The sequence below is a fragment of the Dama dama genome, chromosome 19 (genome assembly GCF_033118175.1).
Source record: "Dama dama isolate Ldn47 chromosome 19, ASM3311817v1, whole genome shotgun sequence".
Lineage (NCBI taxonomy): Eukaryota > Metazoa > Chordata > Mammalia > Artiodactyla > Cervidae > Dama > Dama dama.
In genome coordinates this window covers 91,166,160-91,188,887 of record NC_083699.1, presented here as the reverse complement: position 1 = coordinate 91,188,887, position 22,728 = coordinate 91,166,160, and the positions used below count along the sequence as shown (strand labels likewise).

At 36.8% G+C, this 22,728-nt stretch overlaps 1 protein-coding gene across 2 annotated transcripts in view; it reads right to left on the bottom strand.

The window, feature by feature from the left end:
* Window positions 1-22,728, bottom strand: part of PLS1 (plastin 1) — a 116,557-nt gene that overhangs the window by 34,633 nt on the left and 59,196 nt on the right. For both annotated transcript variants that reach the window (XM_061167793.1, XM_061167792.1), the window contains exons 2-6: window positions 18,828-18,933; window positions 12,735-12,898; window positions 10,816-10,945; window positions 5,724-5,856; window positions 4,223-4,304 (exon numbers count right to left, since the gene is read on the bottom strand). In XM_061167793.1, coding sequence (XP_061023776.1) covers window positions 4,223-4,304; window positions 5,724-5,856; window positions 10,816-10,945; window positions 12,735-12,898; window positions 18,828-18,897 — 579 coding nt within the window. In that variant the 5' untranslated portion in view covers window positions 18,898-18,933. The remainder of the gene's footprint in view (window positions 1-4,222; window positions 4,305-5,723; window positions 5,857-10,815; window positions 10,946-12,734; window positions 12,899-18,827; window positions 18,934-22,728) is intronic.

Sequence of the window (22,728 nt, the reverse complement as noted above, 5' to 3'; positions counted from 1 at the left end):
GTGGAATTAAGCAATGTTCATTTAAAATGCAGTTCTCCCAAAAGAAGGCAGAACCAGAGGATTCTTCAATATATATACAACCTAAATAAACATGATAAATATGACAATATTATTGGTAAATTTGAAATATTTTCTAGATATTCAGAAGGTTTTTTTCATACCTTCAGATATGTTTAATTATCTTAAATCAAATCAACTTAACTTTCAAGAGACAGCCTCTACCAATTCATGCTAGACCAGTAATATTTTTCTGTCTTCTTTTTTAAGAACATATAGGATGTTTGCTCCAGTTGTGATTCCCCTGAATGTTGGGGAAAGAACCGTACTGAAAATGATTCCAGGAATAGTGTTAATCTTACAGTGATACCTTACATTGACATCATGGTACTGTAGCCAAAAAAAAATGTGATTTCACCAAACTGACTGTAACAACTAGTGAGAACCAAAATCTTTCATTGCTTCTCTCAGCCTGGACAGCGATAAGGCCATATCTTAACATGATTTTGCACTTAATTGTCTATCTTACTGGCACGATTTTACTCTTCTAGGAAAAAGGCAGCAAAGTACCTGTTTGTTCATTGCAGGCACTACTTGGAAGATCTTCAGTGGAAAACATCAATAGGCAGTTAATACTCTAAAGATTCTTTGACTCCCTCACCTTCAAATCTGTCCCTTGCAATCTCCACCAGTCCTGACTGCTCTGTCATGATCCTTACCTAGTCATCCATCCCCTCCCTTCCCCCTGCCCATAGTGAAAGACCCACCTTCAACCACAATTCCAAATCTCCAGTTCCAGCCTCAGCCTAAAGACACTGCCATGGGCTTGCAGGCGGTGTTTTCTCTCACTGCTGTAAGCAGTGAGACTCAGCTTTGTCATACCTACAGGTTATGTTGGTGACATGTGGAGAACCAGCTTTTGATGTTAATTTTACTCAGAGATGTTGGTTTTACAAGTATTGCAAAGGACTTACAAGTAATTGGCAAAAAATGGATTGAAAATAAGGAGTGAAAATGTGCTTCCTCAAATAAACGTAGTTTCTAATTGGTAAATACAATACCAACAATGGTCCATATAGTCAAAGCTATGGTTTTTCTAGTAGTCATGTATGGATGTGAGAGTTTGACCATAAAGAAAGCTGAGCACCAAAGAATTGATGCTTTTGAATTGTGATGTTGGAGAAGACTCTTGAGAGTCCCTTGGACTGCAAGGAGATCCAACCAGTCCATCCTAAAGGACATCAGTCCTGAATATTCACTGGAAGGACTGATGTAGAAGCTGAAACTCCAATACTTTGGCCACCTGATGCGAAGAGCTGACTCACTGGAAAAAGACCCTGATGCTGGGAAAGATTGAAGGCAGGACGAGAAGGGGACAACAGAGGATGAGATGGTTGGATGGCATCACCAACTCTATAGACATGAGTTTGAGCAAGCTCCAGAAGTTGGTGATGGACAGGGAAGCCTGGTGTGCTGCAGTCCATGGGGTTGCAAAGAGTCAGACACGACTGAGTAACTGAACTGACTGACTGAACTGAAATACAATATTGCCCTACTGGTGACCGCTATTGTCTCGAGACAATTCTGAAGAATGAGAAGTAACAGGAAAATCCCGCACAGAGGTTGTTCTCCAAGTTCTGTCATGGACAACTGCCCCTCCCGCTCAGCCTTTCTTCCTGAAGACCCGTGTTGGTGGGGATAGACAGGGACACTACGAAACCTCCAAGAGCTGAGACATTAGAGAAGTGCTTGTTCCTCTTTGTGTTTCAGTGTCTTAACCTGTACAATAGGGCATCTTACCTCATAGAGATATTAACAAAAGACTGGAGTAAACATGGCAGTTTTAACAGTCTCAAATAGGGACTGCAACTTTTCTTTCTTTTCATTCATTCCACCTTGCAAACTTTCATTTCCAATAAGGCTTCAATTTCAGATAAGTCCACTTTTGTTAATCATTTTTTAGAGGGCTCTGTTATACACTTATTGGGTCAGTAAGGTCAAAGGCATTATTCGTTATTCAGATTTCATTCTTATTTTACATACCATCACTTGTACTCCATTTGCAACATACAAATGAGATTTGTGTTTTCCCTACTTAAACTATAATTGAAATGAAGACTATACATGTGTTTGTACATTTGTATACATATGTAAGGGTGAAGTATAACCCTAGCCCTAACCTACTCTTGCATTAACTTCCTGACTTTTAAGTCCTTAAATCATTGACATCTATTTTTCAGACTTTTACATAATTATTTTTTCCACTAATGATAAACAATCCAAAGAATGTAGCCCTGTAACACACTGGGTAGGAAGAGAGATGACAGTCTCCAAAATCACAAATGAATTCTGCTATTAGCTACTTGATCTGTCCCTTTCCCTTGCTTTCACAGTCACTGTATATCATTTTCATCCTTTGATATTTCTCTTCTTTCATACATCTTGATACTTCATAAGCCTATCATCATGAGGTGAAAAACTATACTATCACAATCTTTTACAAATGAATTAGGCTTCTTCGAGATAAAGTTTCATGGGAAACTGGTAGCTTTCTGGCAGATCTATTCCCAGACCTCTAAAATTACTGAGGAAACAAAACTGATTTAATAATCACAGTAACACTTTGCCTCTTCCCAGAGGACTGTCTTTTCTCATTCTACATTAGTACTCTTTTTCAAGCATCCTAGAGACCTAGACTATTAACACTACTCATATTGGTGGAAGAATGTTACCTTTAAAAATAGAAATATAAAACACTTAGCCCCTCAGATGCATCCTATAGTTATTGCAAAATAGTTGTAGGACATTTTTTCTTTATTTTCTCCAAATGCATGGCATGGAAGTATTAGAAGCAATATTTAAATTTTTAATAAATTAGTTAAAAATTAATTTATACAATAGTAAGAGATGTTGCATTTCAGATTCAGGAACATAAAAAACTGTGTGACATGTATCCTAAAAAGATAAATATGAGTATTTTCAACAATGATAGGTATTAGATGGTAGGTATTTCTTTCACATCTGACACAAGTTGAGAAAGAAAATAAACTTCTGGCCATTACAATCAGAAAGGAGCTTCTTCAAGAATAGTTTCTGCTAGGAACATGAAATGTTACTGGAAAGTGAGGGTCAAGAAAGCCGTGTTAGTGAACAGACAATTATACACTTCTTCAGGATAACAGGAAATGGGAGGAACCCTTAGTCTGAGACTAACCAAGTACCACTGCTCTAAAGGATGAAGCTTTCTTAGAGAAGAGACTTAACAACCTTAGCAAAATCAAGAATTATACCCTGCCAATAGAAATGAAGGAAACAGCTTAGCAGTAGCTCATTTCTGATAGCTACAGCCATAATTTGCACATTAACTAGTCGCTTATTGCCACCACCACAGGAGAGTGGCAGTATAGCATGATGATTAAAAGGATGGATACAGGGACCTCCCTGGACGTCCAGAGGTTAAGACTCTGCACTTCCACTCAGGGGACGTGGGTTCCAATCCCTGGTCTGGGAACTGAGATCCCACACATGCAGCCAAAAAAAAAAAAAAATTAAACACATATAAACAAAATTCCTTAAAGAATGGGCTCTGGAGCGAGACTACTGGGATCATGGCTCGTCCAGTGTGTAACCTCTCAGTGCCTCGGTTTCCTCATCTGTAAAATCAGAGAACCTACTTTATTTTAAGGCTGCTGGGAGAAGTCACATGGTAATTCATGTGGTGTGTTTAGGACAGTGTCTGATACTTAAAATGTACTTACTATAATATTCTCCTATTGAGCCAGAGATTTTAAGGGGAAAACTGTGGTGACTATAAATTCCTGAATTTTAACAAGATCTGAATGGAGAAACTGACTGCAAAACAGTTTGGTACAAAAAAATGGTTAAAATTTTGTGCAATGGTAAAAGATGTATTAAACTATGGAGTATTTTTATCTCAACCAACAGGAACACTAGCATCAAGCAAATATTCATTAATAAAAATAACTTAATAATCATAATAACTTAATCTGAATACTATTTTCTTAAGAAATTTCATCCAACATAGTCTGAATCTTAATTTCTTCATTAAAAAATTCAGCTGAATTTTTACTTAGTAAAAATCTAGCTTTTATAGGAAACAAAAAGTATGTTAAATGAATGGTTTTGCCTGGACCTAAAGATCAATTCATAAGGGATCCATGATCCTTATATGTAAGATGATTACCAGCAAAGGACAAATACTTACAGAAATAGTGAAGGGGGTGAGCTTTTTCTTATTAATGGCTCTTTCATCAATGGTATCTGGTTCAGACAAGTTGATCATTTTGCTAAAGAGAAAATGGGAATAAATCAGTTTAAGACACTCAGAAATGTTTTTAGTTGATTTTTGTAAGTAAACAATAAAGTTAAATTTTGAAAAGTAATAATCCATTTCTTTAAAATATACTTCATCTCAGGGATTTAATTTTAAAAATCTAAGAAATATTCCCTAATCTAAATCAAATTCATCATTCACTGTAATAGTAATCTTAGCATTTCTTTCTAATTTTTTCAAAGTCTTGCATTATCTTCATGTGAATCTTGCCTTTATTTCATTTAATGATCATTGACATTCAGCAGCCTGAAATATAAAACAAAAAAATCCTCAAGAAGTCAAATTTCATAAAGTGGTATCAACAGTGTTAAAATTACTGTTGTTGCAGAAAAATAAAGAGCAGAGACTTGACCGAAAATTTCAATAATTCACACATTTTAAAAGAAACTAATATAAATTTTACTTCTCTGTTTTAGAATACATTTTATATTATGAAACGCAGATAAGCAAACACCCATTCAATTCATAATAGGAATTTCTTCTGAAGGTTAGAGGAAGAGATCTGAATTGTAGGTGGAATAAGATATATTTTAGATATGTCTTGAAAACTAATATCCCGTAATTGTGGGTAGTTTTTTCTTTTTAAGTAAACACACAGAAAAAAGACTGAGGAAATGTGCCAAAATATCAATAATAGCTTTTTACAGCTGTTAACATTCATGGTGGTTATTTTCTTCTTTGAACGTTTTCTGTATTTTTATAAACTTAAAAAATAAAAGACATCTAGTTTTTACAAAGACGTATGCTGGGACTTAAGTACACACAACCAAGGGCAAAGATAATGCCTTTAGAGAGTTTACAGTCTAGTAAGCAGAAACAGATTGCAAAGAGCCATGAATACAAGACTGAATTAAAATATTAATCTGATTTAAGCACAAATGAGATATATATTTCTATTATAGTTCCTCAAGTTTCAGTCCTAGTCAATGATCAATACTCCCTTATTGATAAGTGGAAAAAAAAAATTCTGGGGAATTTCCTGGCAGTCCAGTGCTTTGGACTCAGAGCTTTCACTGCTGTGGCCCGGGTTCAGTCTCTGGTCAGGGAACTAAGATCCCACATGCGACATGCAGCCAAAAAAAGAGAAAAAAGAAACCCTTTGAACATTATTAAATGCATTGGAGAGGTAAAGGTTTCCTGGCATAATTAAGAAAATAAATGAAAAAGATACCAAATAAGAGATTGCATTTGAAGGAAAATCTTGGAAAACATATTATACTTAATTGTCTATGCAATATAAAAACTTCAAGAACTGTATACTACTTGTTAACTAATTTCAAAAAACAATGGACTCACTGAATTGTAGTTTTCACTGACTACTCTTCAGTGGAGACAGTAAGAACACAGCTCCTTAACCCAGTGCTCAACTCACCAAAGAAGGATGCCATCAGCAAGTGATTTGAAAAGACTGCCATCATTGGGGTTCATCGGTAAGAGGTGCTTACAGTCAGGGTCATTCTCCAGGGCTTTGTTTATCCAGTTAACAAAAGCCACTTTTTCTTCCTCTGAAAACAGAAAATTAGTTGGCATACCTCATTTCACCTACTGCACTACAAAAATATACTTTTAAATTTCTGTTCAAAAATAATAAATGCCAATTTTAGAAACTCTGCCAAAACACTAAAGGATGTAAGAGGGCTTAGGTTTAAGGAGAAAGAGGAATTCATTCCACTTTTTCATCAATATCTTAGGGACAAGGAAGGCATATAGCTTAAATGAGCACAATAAATATTCAGTTTGATTCTAAAACTTTTCACATATATTTCTTCTGAGAATTAATGGATCAAGAACCAAACATCAGAGGTCAGATCCCGCACATGCACACACACACCCGCCAAGGGGAAAATGTAAGAAACAAACAACCACATCAATCAGTTCCACCTCCCCCACAAAAAAATTTTTCATAAAGTTGTGATTTGCAACTTACAACAGAAATAATAATTTTAATTGAGTTATTTGAATGAATAAAATAGCTCCATTTCTGTGGAATTTCTATTATAAGGAAACTGACACATCTAAATACCAGTATGACTATCAGCCATCTTCATCCTCAACTTCTCAAGCTGTGGCTTCTAGCATGGGAATATTTATCTTTAGGCAGAAAAATACTGGTGGGCTATGCAGTGAAGAAAGTAGGGAGGAACTTAAAGGAAAAATGTTCTACTGCTTTATTATTATTCTGTAAGCATAAAAATGATTTAACAAAATCTAAAAGAAAATAATGCCCATTTCTATCACAGGGTAGCTGGACTTCCTCTATATGCCCTAATTCCTAGAACTAGATAACTTTCCTAAAGGCATATTTGGCAGGTACTCTCAAAATGTAATCTATCACAAACAATCAATAAAGACATAAATATTTACTTTTGTACAGATCATTATCTGCCTTCTTATCTTCTTGCCTCACTATACATACCTCCTTACGGACTTAGAATCAATGGATTTAAAGATCACTAAGATGTTATAACCCCCATCAAGGAATTTTAAGGGTAATGATAAAACAGATATATGAAGAAATGAAATAAATGAACATACCACAAGAGAGTTACAAGCAATGTTTCAAATAATTTAAAGAAAGAATAATTTCTCATCAGGTTGATCAACAAAAGGCTATTTATGGAGAAGGAACTATTTATTTTTTTTCCATTTATTTTTATTAGTTGGAGGCTAATTACCATATTGTAGTGGGTTTTGTCATACATTGACATGAATCAGCCATGGATTTACATGTATTCCCCATCCCGATCCTCCCTCCCACCTCCCTCTCTACCCGATCCCTCTGGGTCTTCCCAGCGCACCAGGCCCGAGCACTTGTCTCATGCATCCAACCTGGGCTGGTGACCTGTTTCACTATAGATAATATACATGTTTTGATGCTGTTCTCTCGAAACATCCCACCCTCGCCTTCTCCCACAGAGTCCAAAAGTCTGTTCTGTACATCTGTGTCTCTTTTTCTGTTTTGCATATAGGGTTATCATTACCATCTTTCTAAATTCCAGAGAAGGAACTATTTAAAAGATACATTTTTAATAGGTATGAAAAAATGGGCAGGAAAAGGGAAAGAAATTATTATTTCTTTATAGCTGGACTATGAAGAAAGCTGAGCACCAAAGAATTGATGCTTTTGAACTGTGATGTTGGAGAAGACTCTTGAGAGTCCCTTGGACTGCAAGGAGATCCAACCAGTCCATCCTAAAGGACATCAGTCCTGAATATTCATTGGAAGGACTGATGCTGAAGCTGGAACTCCAATATTTTGGCCACCTGATGCGAAGAACTGACTCATTAGAAAAGACCCTGATGCTGGGAAAGACTGAAGGCGGGAGAAGAAGGGGACAACTGGGGATGAGATGGTTGGAAGGCATCATGGACTCAATAGACATGAGTTTGAGTCAACTCAGGGAGTTGGTGATGGACAGGGAGGCCTGGCGTGCTGCAGTTCATGGGGTCACAAAGAGTCGGACATGACTGAGCCACTGAACTGAGCTGAACTGATAGGAAACAGGAATGAGATATCACTTCACAACACCTGGATGGTTGTAATAAACAAAACTGACAAAAACAAATGTCGTCAAAAATGGGAAGAAACTGGAACTTTCATACATTGCTTGTGGGAATGTAAATGGTGTGGCCACTTTGGAAAACAGTTTGGTAGTTCTTTAAAATGTTAAACATAGAGTTAACAAATGACCACCCCTGGGTATATACCTTAGAGAATTCAAAGCATATGTCCACACTAAAATGTGGACACAAGTGTTCACACAGTATTATTCATGATAGCCAAAAAGTGGAAACAACTCAAATGTCTATCAGCCAATGAAAGGATAAACAAAACATATTAGCAACAGAACAGAAATGATTCAGCCATAGAAAAGAATGATGTACAATGCATGCCTCAACATGAATGATCCTCAAAAATATTCTGCTAGGGAAGAAGCCTGTCAAGTGAAAAGCCGTTACTGTATAATTCCATTCGTATAAGATTTCCAGAATAGGCAAATCTATGGAAATAAAAAGTAGATTAATGGTCACCCAAGGCTGGGGGAAGGGGGAAATGGGTAGTGATTGCTAACAATCATGGGGTTTCCCTTTGGGGTAATGAAAGTATCCTAAAATTACATGGTACTGATATACTACAATTCTGTGAATATACTAAAAACTACTTAATTGTACTTTCAAAGATTCATGGTATTTCAATTATGTCTCAATAAAGTTGTTCTTTTCTTAAAAGCAGTTAAATGTTCTGTGCATGTGTGAAAAGTCACTTCGGTTGTGTCCGACTCTTTGCAACTCTATGGACTATGGCCCACCAGGCTCCTCTGTCCATGGGATTCTCCAGGCAAGAATACTGGAGTGGGTTGCCCTGACCTCCTCCAAGGGATCTTCCTTACCCAGGGACTGAAGCCAAGTCTCTTATATCTCCTGCATTGGCTGGCAAGTTGTTTACCATTAGTGCACCTGGGAAGCCCCTAAATGTTCTGTGTTGGGTTCTAAATAATGGTTATGTGGGTGTATTCATATGTAAAAAAATCATCAAGACATATACTTAACAATAGGGCACTGTATGCACTTTACTCTGTACATCTTATACCTCAATAAACAAGTAAAAAAAAAAATCTATTGTGATAGACATCAGAAAAGTGAAGAGTTACGGCTAGAGGCATGAGGGAGCCACTCAGGGTGAAGGAAATGTTAATGCTTTATATATACATATGCTTTGCATACATATATATGTATATGTTTTATATGCGTAATGTATGTTTATCACATATATAAAACATGTATATACATATACATATATGTTATATATATATATATATACACACACACTTATATGTGTATTTTACTGTATGATCTCATTTTTTTAATGTAGAATCTGGAAAACAGAACTGAAGCCATAGATACAGAGAGCAGACTGGTGATTACAAGAAGCAAGGGGTGATGGAGAGTGGAAGAAATCGGAAAATTTTTTTTATCTTAAATAAACTGAATTTAAAAATTTTTAAATGACCATATCTGTGAACTGGTTATAGGTTCATTCATCTGGGTTACCTTTATAATCAGTAATGACTGCTAGAACCAACAAGATCAAAAAGAATTGTTTTAAATCAATGGAAAAATTACTCCTGTCCTTCATGTAGCTCTACAAGCCCAGAACCTCTCACTTCTTCTCTTCCTCCCTTTACTCACTTTCTCTTTTTCCTTCAATTTAAGGGAAAAAATCTGATTTTACTTTATTTAAAGTCCTTTAAGCAAGAAAATCTTGGTAATATAAAATGCTCAAAATGGTGCACATTTACTTTCATAGAATTTTTGTATTTATGTATTATAATAATTTACATATTATTAGATGTAAATAATCTAGAAATAATCCTGGTGAAGGAAATGTTATATGTTAATCTACTTGGCAGCTGCATGAATGTAGCTACAAGATGCGTACCCATGTGAAAACTCATTGAACTGTACACATAACAATTGCAGCAATTCACTAAATGGCATATTATACCTTAATAAAAAATGAAGATGCCATTCCATTAGAATGGACAGGCAGAAACAGAGCTAAAGAGTAAGTACCTTTCAAAAAAGGAGGTGGGAGTTATAGAACACTGCCTTCACCACTGCACTTCCCTGGTAGGAAAAAGTTAGGAAAATATATACAGTGAGTAGAAGTGTGAGTGTCTTATTAGAGGAAAATCCATTGAGAAAGCAAAAGAATCAAGAGGATAATTAACAGATTCAGATCTCAAAGAAAGAAAGAGGGAAAAGTTAAAGTGAGTTTTTATAAAAAAAAATTCCAAGAGTATAGTTCTAATTATGTTAACATGAACAAAAAGAACTTGGCCAAAGGTTTTTAGGCATCTTGATCCTGAGAAGCAACCTTAGCATGGGGCAAGCTGTCTCCTCTTAGGAGCTCATGTGCCTCTGTATCTCCCACTGGGCAACAGTCCAGTGATTCTATCAGATCAAGCAAACCAAGTGCTGTGCTCTACTAGTTACTGGGTTGCTTGATAAAAGATGAATCAGGAATCTCAGCTCCTCAAAAATGGAAAGCCCTTCCAATAAACCTCTCCACCATTCCTAAAATTATAGGTCTAAACTAAACTCATATCACCAGTCAGGAAGAAAAATCCATCCCAAGTTCATGATTAAACACATTCAATGCTGAAAATATAAACAACTCCTATTTTGCTGTTTCTAATCTCTTGACCACTGTGCCTAACACACAGTAAACATTCACTTACTATTATCTATCTTAAATAATTCCAGGATTTTTCATTCTGACACTTCTGAAATTATGATACACTTCAAATCTAATGGCACATTATAATTTAGTCTCATTATAAAACAATGGTATATAAAATAGTGTAAATTACAATAAATGGCATCTTAGATCCTGTGAAATACAGGACTTGTTGAATGAACCAATGACTGAAAGATTAAATTTGGAGCAGGTGGTTGGTTACCTGAATAAGAATGCTGTGTGCCCTCACTGGAGATGGATGAAGTTCCTCCAATAGCAGTAATCCCTTCCCTCTTGTTAATTATTTTTCTGAATGTTTTGCTGATGTCTTTGCTTTTTAACTCTTGCATTAGCTGGAATGGGAGAAAAGTAAAAGTGACCCTTGATTAGATAGCCATTAAAATCCTTGCTGTGTAAAAGATAGTTATTTATTTGGAATGACATAAAATTAAATACGAATCAGTTGTTCTTGCATTTATTGCTTGTGTAGGCAGATAACCCTCATGTCATCTTATAATAACACGAAATGGAAAAATGTTTGCACCACAACCTATAATTAAGCTCAAATTGTACACATTGAAATTGTTCATCTAGACTTGCCGTGATCTCTTGTACTAACAACTAAAGAATAACTAAGTACATGATAAAGATTTTTAAATGTCTTAATGAGATATTTTCCAATCTGAACAGCTTCAATGTATATGTTAAAGTCAAGAAGTCAGCGTTTGTAGGAAATTACACAGGCTTCAACAAGTGCCCTCTGCCAGTTCCTGTCACTGGCCACTCTAGAGCCTGGCTAAACTGAATTCAATCAGTTCTCCATGCAACAGCCAGAGTGAGTTTTAAACAATGCATATCTGATCATTCTTCCCATATCAATGGCTTCCTATTGCTTTTAGATAAAAACAAAAAATTCTACAAGGGCCTGATTATCTGACCCTGACTCACTTGTCTAAACACATTCCTAACCCTCAACATTTCAGCTCCAACCACAAGGATGTTTTTTTCCCCAAGTGCTTGAGAGCATCTACTACCCCTAAAGCCACAGAGCCTCTACACATGCCATCACCTCAGCCCGTCTTACACATTACTTATTTCCCCCACCCACTCCTTTTATCTGTTTAACATCTTCCTTCAGACAGCAATTCAGTCTTCACAGCATTAGAGATAGTTCCATTTCACTGAATCTCTGCATTCTCTAATCTCCCCACCAAGTTCAATTCCTCCTACACAAACTTTCAAGTGACCTGTCTTGCTCTGTCAGAGCATCTATCAGTTTTCTTTTACCTATCTGTGAGATTCTGTCTTCCCCTCCACCTACAAACTTCATCTCTTTGGGTTCATCACATTACTCATAATACCAGAGTTCCTGGTATGAAAGGAGCTCAATGAACAAAGAATGTAAAAGCAGACAATTACTATTTCATAAATATCTGTTCACTTGTATTAGTGAATAAACTATTTCATTAATTTTTGTACAAAAAGCACAGTCATGGTGCTGTTGATAGAAGGAAGTGACAGCCCTTGCTCAACTGTCAGCTGGCAATGGCAACTTAGTCATCGCTCTCAGCCTGAGAGGTTTAAAATACATGATACTCAATATTCAGTTCTATCTTTCTTTTATTGGTGGAGTCATATATTATTCTGAATCTTGTTCAGTTCCCTGAGTCTCCAGGTGGTTTAATAATGAACCCATAACTGATATCAATATTCACCGGTGGCATTTACAGAAACTGAACATATAACTTTATCACAAGAAAACAACCAGTTTCTAGGAGGTTATCTTCCGAATCTTAGCTATTTCAATTACAAAGATATTTCACTTCTCAAGACTAAGTACTAAGATATGAAAATACTTTGCTTACAGAGAGAGCCAATAAGCATTTAAACTCAACTGTAGTTTTACTACAGGATAAATGATTATCTAAACCTAATTTCAATTCCAACAATTTAAGAATGATTTTTCCTTTGCTTTATGAATTATTTGTGGAAATTGCTGTTATTGTTACCATCATCATCATTTAAAAGCAGTGCTTTTTCTGCTTTCTGAAGCCAGATTCAACCAAAGAAAGCAATGACATTACTAAAATTCTGCTCGAAGCAAACCCATCAGTAGCCAAGGAGAGGATTTAGATCACTTACCGACACAAACTCTTCAAAGCTGATTCTGCTATCTTTGCTGTTGTCAGCAACTGCTAGAATTTTCTCCACGATCTCACGCACCTTGTAGCCAGGCAGAGGAAGGCTTGCTTCCTTAAACAGGTCCTGGAGTTCATAGTCACTGACATACCCACTGTTGTCAATATCTAAAAAGATAAATTATGAGAGATCAGATCTTATTTGTACTCTGTTGGAGATGTGCACTCTGAAGGCTGCTTGGGAGATTCATGGGCAGGCAGAACCTTCCAGGTTTGTTTCATAATTGGCAGTAACCTTTTCTCCTGCACCTAAATTGTACAAGGTAAGCTATATACTTTATCAAACAAACTCATATTTCATGAACTTTGTTAGTCGCTCAGTCGTGTACGACTGTGAACCCATGGACTGTAGCCTGCCAGTCTCCTCTGTCCATGGGATTTCTCAGGCAAGATTACTGGAGTGGGTAGCCATTCCCTTCCAGAGGATATTCTCAACCCAGGGATCGCAGCCGAGTCTCCTGCATTGTGGGCAGATTCTTAATGAACTTCACCCGCCATCCATAGACTCAGGGTTAGCATATATATTTTAAGTGTGTAATAAGAACATTGCATGACAGATGAAAAACTCAAGTTTGGCACATGACTAATTTTCAAAGAATTAAGAATGGGGAAGTCTCAGATATCTAAGGGAAATAGAGCAGCAACAGTCATAGAGGAACACCCACCCAGACTTTGACTTCTTCATGGAACTTACCAAATGGATCTGCTGGCCCCACTTTCCATACAAAATTCGTACGTCATGTAAAATGCACATAAGGCACTTCTGTTCTACATTTCACTTGGTGGCAGTTCTGTTTCACTTGTCAATAATTCATTGCCTCTTCATTACGTATTTATGATACCATTATGTAGGCTGAATCATGTTTGATGTCATTTTGAGATTAAGTGTTCAAGAAATAATTTCACACCTACATTTGGACTTAGGGAAATAGGTTTCTGGGCGTTTTCATATTATCACTGATATAACCTTCCCTGGGTTTTCCTGAGAGACTGGATTATCAATTCTTGACACAGAAGAAAAGCAACATTAAACACTTGTGGCCAGAGTTGGCAACAGGGCTTAGGACTGATTGGTTAGTTGCCTGGATCCACCTTGTATTGGCTCTCTTCACTCACCTGGTAGTAGTTACTTTGCTTCCTATGTCTCTTTTTCCTCTCAGTGAAAGAGCTGTCATCACTATTAACTGAATGAACGATAAGACAGAAACCTTTCTTTTAAACTCTCAAACACAAGTTTTAGAATTAATACTGTTCAGAATGGTGAAAATTTTCTAAACTAGAATCTTCCAAGAACCAAAATAGTGCTGTGATCTGTAAAGGAAGCTAAATTGCATGATATTGCCATAATTGCTTTCTTTGAATTTAGAGTAAAATCTCATTACTTAGTACATCACCAGTTCAGAATTGCTGCCTGTAATTCTGAAATAGACAAATAGACGAGGCAGACTCACTGCCTAACAGCACTGTGGCGAGGAGTATTTAAACAAGATCATGAAAAAGTTATGTGCTAACCATCACACTAAACTAACAGTAAGAGTTGGGCTCTGAAGATGGACACATCTGTGTGCTTAAATGACAGCTCCTTCCTTACAACCTCTGTGGTTTGGGTATGATGTAACAAGAAATAATAGATACCACTTAATGAGCACGTATTCTGGGTCAAGTGATTTGTTAAGAACTTGAGGGCTTCCCTGGTGGTTCAGTGGTAAAGAATCCACCTGCCAATGCAGGAGACAAAGGTTTGATCCTTGATCCAGGAAGACGCCACAAGCTGAAGAGCAACTAAGCCCGTGCACAACTTCTGAGCCCATGCTCTAGAGCCCATGCTCTGGAACAAGAGAAGCCACTGCAACTAGAGAGTAGCCCCCAATCGTCACAACTAGAGAAAAGCTCACGCAGCAACAAAGACACAGCACAACCAAAAATAAATAATAATCTTTTTTTAAAAAAAAGAACTTGTCTAATGAAATCCACACAATAACTTTGAGGTAGTTAATAATAATATTCTAATTTTAAAGATGAGGTAGTCAAGGCTTAGGTTAAATAGCCATAAAGTCACAGTTTAAAAAGAAATAAGACTTTCCTACAACTCTGCAACAAAACAATACACAACCTGATTTTAAAATGGGCAAAGGGCGTGAATAGACACTTCTCCAAAGAAGACATACAAACAGCCAATAAGCACATAAAAAGATATTCAAAATCACTAATCATTAGGGAAATGCAAATCAAAACCACAATGAGATATTCTATATTCATGAGAATAGCTATTGTAAAAACAAACAAAAACAGAAAGTAATAATCATTGGCATAATTTGAAGAAATTGAAACCCTTGTGCATTGCTGGTAGGAATGCAAAATGGTACAACCACAATTGGAAATTATTTGTTAGTTCCTCAAAAAATTAAACAAAAGTAAATGATTCAGCAATTTCACTTCTGAGTATATGCCAAAAATAACTGAGGAGAAAGACTTGAACAAATATTTGAAATACCCATGTTCACGGCAACATTACTCACAATAGCCAAAAGGTAGAAACAACTCAGAAGCCTGTCAACAGATGAATGGATAAACAAAATTTAGTAGAAACAATGAAATGTTACTCAGTCTTAAAAAGTAAGGCACTTCTGACACATGCCACAACACAGATGAATCTTCAAGACATCACGCTAAGTGAAATAAGCCAGTCACAGAAATACAAATATTATATGATTCCACTTATATACGTTACCTAGTGTAGCCAAATTCACACAGACAGAAAGTAGAATGGCGGTAGCCCCAGAGGACGGGGGTTGGGGGAAGGTGGATTGTTGAGGAGTTAGTCTTTAACAGTACAGTTTCAGTTTGGGAAAATGAAAAGGTTCTAGAAATAGATGGTGGTGAAGGTTGCATAACAAGGTGAATATACTTAATGCCAATAAACTTGTCTACTACATTGGTGCTTGCCAAGGGCATTTGCCATCTGCCTCAACCAGGGGTGAATCCTGTCTCCACATGCCCTGAAGGGAGTTCACGATGGAGAGCAGAAATGAGGCACTCTCTGCTCCAAGGGAAACTTGTGGCACAGGTCTTCCTAACAGTTAGTTAGATATTTTCAGGAACTGATTTTATAAGCCCAATCCTTGCACCTCCTCATATTTAGAAAAGCACTAAATTCTTTCAAGGTAACATCAGCTTCTCGTGACTAGCAGAAAATCTTCTGTAAAGATAAGTGCTTGATTAAAGGACCTCTCCCTTCACCAAAATCACATATATTGACCTTCCCCCCCGCTGCCTCTCTGGAGCAGTTTCTCAGAGCCATCTGTGGTGCTGTCTCTCAGGCTGCAGTCCTCATTAAGTAAAACATAACTTGCAACTTTCACACTGTGCAATTTTTTTTTAGTCAACAAACTGTACATTTGAAAACATTGTTAAAATGGTAAATTTTATGTTATGTGTATTTTACCACAATTGCAGAAAAACAGGACAAATATTTTAACTTCTCACTTTTCCCTAGAGACCCAAAAAAATATCCCGATGGGCATGTTTCTCCGTCTCTGAGAAAAGCTGTTTGGGACAAATTAGCAGAGGGTTACAGAGTCCATGAGTAGCAATTTATCTTGTAAATAAAGTAAGGAAGTATATATTCTGCTAGTATTAGAACTTCCCTCACACAGAACAAATTACCTTGCTGTCAGAATTGTTTCATCAATGATTTATCAAAAATACAATTAAATAAATATGGCAAGATTATACATCCATGAGTTATAAAGATTAAAGCTGGTGTGTGAAAGAAAACAGACTACTAATTTATTTTACTAGGACCAAGGTAGCATTTTTATTCAAGCTGCCAAACTGCTCCTATAACATAACAAAAACGACCAAACTAGGAGATATGGGGGGGTGGGGGGCAGGATTTGTTTTGTTTTTTGGCTGCACTACAAACCCTGCAGGATCTCAGTTCCCTGACCAAGGATGGAACCCAGGCCCCCTGTAGTGGAAGCACAGAGTCTTAACCACTGGACCAGCAGGGAAGTTCTGGAGCTATGTTTTCACTACTTCCTTTCTTTCAGTGCTCTGAATTAGCAGAATATTCCAACATTGCTCCCAGTTTTTTTTTTTTTTTTCCTTGAAATGACTCTGTGCGCTGCATACAATGTTCCATAAAATTTTTTTTAATTTTACTGATTTATTTTATTTTTGGTTGTGATGGGTCTTCATTGCTGCTGGGACTTTTTCTCTAGTTGCAGTAAGTGGGAGCTACACTCTAATTGCAGAGAACGGGCTCTAGGCTGTGTGGGCTTCAGTACTTGTGGCACATGGGCTCAGCAGTTGTGGCTCCTGGGCTCTAGAGCACAGGCTCAATAGTTATGGCACATGGGCTTAGTTGCTCTGCAGTGTATGAAATCTTCCTGGGTCAGGGATCAAACCCATGTCTCTTACATTGCCAGGCGGATTCCTAACCACTGTTCCACCAGGGAAGCCCAAAATGTATTTTTAACAATAACGTTTTAGAAATCACATCATAGTCATACAGTGCTCTAGCATGGGCAAAATAAAGAAAGTGAAAGTGAAGTCGCTCAGTTGTGTCTGACTCTTTGCAACCGCGTGGATTGTAGCCTACCAGGCTCCTCGGTCCATGAAATTTTCCAGGCAAGAGTGCTGGAGTGGGTTGCCATTTCCTTCTCCAGGGGATCTTCCCCACCCAGGGATTGAACCCAGGTCTTTCACATTGCAGGCAGACGCATTACTGTCTGAGCCACCAGGGAAGCCCATTAGGATAAAGAAAAGATCAAGGTTAAGGAATTCATTATGAGCCAAAGGCGGCCACATGCGGACTGTATTCTCAAGGTCTGAGTTACTCTCTAAACAGCTAAGCAAGGAGAAGTGGAAAGGCCCAGAGATTTGCAGAATTCACTTTATTTCATAGCAATGTTTTGTAAGTCATGAGCTTCCAGAAAGCATTACTTTTGCTTTTTTTTTTTTTTTATAATTTTTTTTATTAGTTGGTTTTTTTAATATAATTTTTTTTTTATTAGTTGGTACTTTTGCTTTTTTTTGAGAGAGAGTGAGCCTTGTTTTTGTTTTTAAGTTAAATCTTCCTTTCTTTATCTTGGTTTCTAAAACGTCTGTACTACATTTCATCTACATTAATTTTAGACATTATTCACTAAGTTTAAGAGAAATTGAGGCCCAAGACCAACTGTGATCACCCCATCCTCCCTGGTCTGACTCTGTTTTTTGGGGAGTGCTCTAACACACCAAGGCAGGAGCCCACTGAGGCAGAAGCAACTTTGGGGGTGTCACTGTTTCCATGTCTATTTACTGTGCTCATCTTTTACCACTTGCAGACTACAGCAAAAGATGGTATCAACACTGTCTTGCTTTGCTACAGGTCTCCTACAAGCAAAATGCAGGAGATTCACGATCCATCAGAAGATGGGAGAGTTTTTTGGAAGAAAAAGACCAAGCTGTCAAAATGACATCATAAAGACAAAAAACAGTGGATGGCTTTTAAAGCGAAAGAAGAATAAATAAATAAATAAAAGTGAAAGAAGAAGTATAAGGCATGCAGCCTTTAAAAACAACACTTTAAAAAAAAATTATGCTCAAGGGAAGAGAAAAATAAGACATATGGTCTTTGAAAATCATATCGCGCTTTTAAAATACTCTGCGTGAAGTCAGAACGTGTTATTATTCATGACAAACACACGGGGGCCAGAGTTCAGTTTACACACAAGGAAGTGTTCCCATATTTTTTTCTCTGTAATGAGGATATCACATTAAGCATATTCAGTTACTCTGTCATTCATTAACCTGGAGTATTCTCTGCAAAGAAATGATCAAAGAATTCAAAGTCCAAGAAATTCAAGCCAGTCTTGGTTTATCTTTTAGAAAGAAAGAAAGAATCCAGTGAAACCCAGATGGGTCACAAAAGAAAAAGGGAATACATCTGGGGGTTAGAGGGCAGTAGGAGCAATAGAAGGCATTGTTCCATTCCTGGAAGGCTGGTATCCAGCAGAATAGTAACAATGTATTTACTTTTTCTCAAGCATACCTATTTTATTAAACGCTTCTTGTAGTTCTTCCAGCTCCTCCCGAGAAATGGTGGTGGTACTATTCTCCATCTCTGGATAGGAAAGACTACCTTCAGGTCTTTATATCTGGAAAAAGCAATGTGAGAAAAAAGAACATGAGCCCTTTGGAAACATTCATCTAAACAAGAACAAAGGACACAGGCAGTAAAGCATCTGGAAGAAACCTCCTGAGAGGTAAGGCTGAAAAGGAATAAATAGGAAAAGATTTCCTGGTAACACTCTTTCCCAACATAGGTCAGCCAGACAATAACTGAGATTCAGTAAAGGGAAGAAACACTGGTTTTTCACACCCTGTGCTTTTCCAAAGCAAAGGCATTTCTCAATGGCTTGTATAATTTTCCTTTCCATTTGACTTCACTGTTTCAGTAAAATAAGCATTTCAAGCTGAGAAAAGTATAGCATTTAAAAATACTCAGGATGTGGCTGAAAAGTAAAATTTTAGGACGTGAATCATGTCCAAAAAAGAATACAGTAAGTTAGAGGCTGATGATTTTGGGATGGAGCTTGTGGCTCAAACGTTCAACTTGACTTTATTCAACCACTGCCACCTCCTCTCCCCTTCCTTGTGCAAGGTCTTTCCCAGATCAGTGGGGCCTTTCTTATTCCAAGCAGGAGAAATAAACTAAAACCAAAAAAAAAGAAAACTGATGTAAAACTGGATTGTAAGAAAAGCAGGCATGTAATAGTCATTGTAGAAAATAATTGGTAACAAATGCCCAAATCAGAAATGTAACTTATCCACAAGCCTACTGTCCAGAAATGTCAACTAGTACTTTTTGTCATCTACATCTTTCTGGTCTGCTTTTCAAATGCACCTGTACCTTTACTGAGGTGTGAAAATGTGAGCATAATATTTTGTGCTAATATATTATATGTATCAACATAATATTTAGTGGCCACATAACAACTTATTTGTTAAATCCCTGTTTCACAGTGTTTGCATTGCTTCCAATTATTTTGCATTGTAAATGAATGCTACAATGAACAGCCTTACAGATAAATCTCTGAACATATCCATGTTTATTGCTGTAAATAAATATCTCAAGGAGGAATTACTGACTTTTTTTTTTTGGCCACACCTCATGTCTTGCAGTGATCTTATCTCCCCAACGAGGGACTGAACTCAGGCCACAGCAGTGAAAGTGCCAAGTCCCAATCACTGGACTGCCAGAGAATTCCCAAGAATTACTTACATTTTTAATACTTCTGATATGTAACAAGGCAGCTCTTATTTTTAAAGTGACTTTGTGGTTTGACTCTTCAATATAAAGCTAAAGGTGAAGACAAATTATGTATACCTCTTATACACACCTAATTACTTTAGACTTAATGTGTATTTCAGAAAGTGAAAATGAACTAAATAAGTACTGAAGCTAAGTAGGAAAAATTTTTTTTATACACATATTTATATAAGAGGTTCAACATCATCCCTGAACATCTCTAATTTGGGGGGAAGCATATAATTTTTTGAAATAATTGAATTAAAACTTTCACTGATTACTTAAAAATCATATTAAATTGTGTGAATCCTTCTAAAGCGTACAGTGCATTTGTCATTCATGATCTGTAAACCAACTTGTTTAGGAGTTTTGTTGTTCTTTCAAAAGGACATTTTTTTTTAATTAAAGTACAGTTAGTATACAGTATAGTGATTCACAATTTTTAAAGGTTATACTCCATTATAGTTATTATAAAATATTGGCTATATTCCCTGTGCTGTACAGTAAATCCTTGTTGCTTACTCCATACCTAATAGTTTGACCTTGTAATCCCCTATCCCTGTGTTGCCCCTCGCCCTTCTCTTTCCCCACTGGCAACCACTGGTTTGTTCTCTAAATCTGGGAGTCCGTTTCTTTTTTGTTGTTGTTATATTCACTAGTTTATTGTGTTTTCTAGATCCCACATGTATGTGATATCATACAGTATTTGTCTTTCTCTGATTTATTTCACTTAGCATAATGCCCTCCAAGTCCATCCAGGTGGCTGCATATGGCAAAACTTCATTCCCTTTTACAGCTGAGTAGTATTCCATTGTGTGTGTGTATGCGTACATACATCTTCTTTAGCCATTCATCTACTGATGGACACCTAGGTTGCTTCCATATCTTGGCTACTGCAAACAAAACTATTAGGAACACTGAGGTATAAGTATCTTTCAGAAAGTGTTTTGGGGGGTTTTTGGTTATATACTCAGGAGTGGAATTTTGGGGTTTTATGGTAGCTCTATATTTAGTTTTTTGAGCAACCTCCCTACTGTTGTCCATGGTGGGCTTCCCTGGTGGCTCAGATGGTAAAGAATCTGCCCACAATGTGGAAGATCCAGGTTTGATCCCTGGGTCAGGAAGATTCCCTGGGGAAAGGGATGGCTACCCACTTCAGTATTCTTGCCTGGAGAATCCCATGGACAGAGGAGCCTGGCGGGCTACAGTCACGGAGTCCCAAAGAGTCAATATAACTGAGTGACTAACACTTTCACTTTCACTATTTACATACTCACCAACAGCATGCGGAGGGTTCTCTTTTCTCCACATTCTCTTCAACATTTGTTATCTGTGGTCATTTTGATGATAGCCATTCTGACAGGTGTGAGGTATTATCTCATTTTGGTTTTGATTTTCATTTCCCTGATGATCAGGGAATGGAGTTGAGCATCTTTTCATGTGACTGTGACCACCTGTAATTCCTCTTTGGAAAAATGTCTATTGAGTTCTTCGCTTCATTTTTTAATTGAGCTGTTTCTCTTTTTGATCTTGAGTTATATGAACTGCTTATATATGTTGGATATTAACCCCTTATCAGTCCTATCATTTGGAAATCTGTTCTCCCATTGAGGTAGTTGCAAAATGACAGATTTCTATCTCTTACAGTTACTCTGGGGCCTGATTCTAACTAAATATGTAATTAAATTGTTTAGTTTTAAATACATACACACACCATTGCCCTCTATTTCATTCCACACTGTTTAAAAAAAATCTGAAGAGCTCAGTTCTGTAGAGTAAGAAAAAGGCAATAAATGCAATTTCTTTTATGTGAGCAGTAAGTACATATTCACATTTTATTGAATTCTCACTTTTAGAATGTTTACTTATTTTGTGTTGAAAGAGATGAAACAGTCCTTTTAGGACATTTAAAAATAATCCCCCAGTCTGCAAAATGCTAATTCTGTTGTGGCTGGCTTCAAATTTCTGTGGTTTTGGTCATCCTGCATATCCTTTCCCATATTCAGAATGGTTTCTATCCCTTGCCTCAAGTTTTAAAAATAGTGGTCCAATTTTAGCATTTGCACTCCACAAAAATGCTGCAAATTAACGGTTCTTGTGTTGATCTTGCATATGAAATGATAAATACACCTGGGGTTCTATTCTTTGCTCAAGCCTATTTAAATGTATGTCACTTGTTAATTACATAAAATATTTTTATTCTCCCATAATCCAGCAGAACCAGCACATAAAATTAGTGAAAAAGCAATTTACCCAAATGTTATTATTAATATAAAGAAGTTTGTAGCATTATACAAGTCCTTTAGTATTTAAATGAAGCAAATATAATAGATACAGAACAATCTTTAAAATATATTCTTCTTCAGTTTTTGTTTTGTTTTTTTTTTTTGGCAGTGACATGCAAGATCTTAGTTCCCTATCCAGGAATAGCATCTTCGCCCCCTGCATTGGAAACGGAGTCTTAACTACTGGACTACCAGGGAAGTCCCTTTAATATATATTATTAAAAGAATAAAGCAAGGAGCAGAAGATTAAGTATAGCTGGGGGAGGGGGAGCTATATCAGTTGCATATTTATAAAAGCATTTCCAGAAGGATACAAAGAAAGGTAATAGTGATTGCCTTTCTAGGGGAAATGGGGA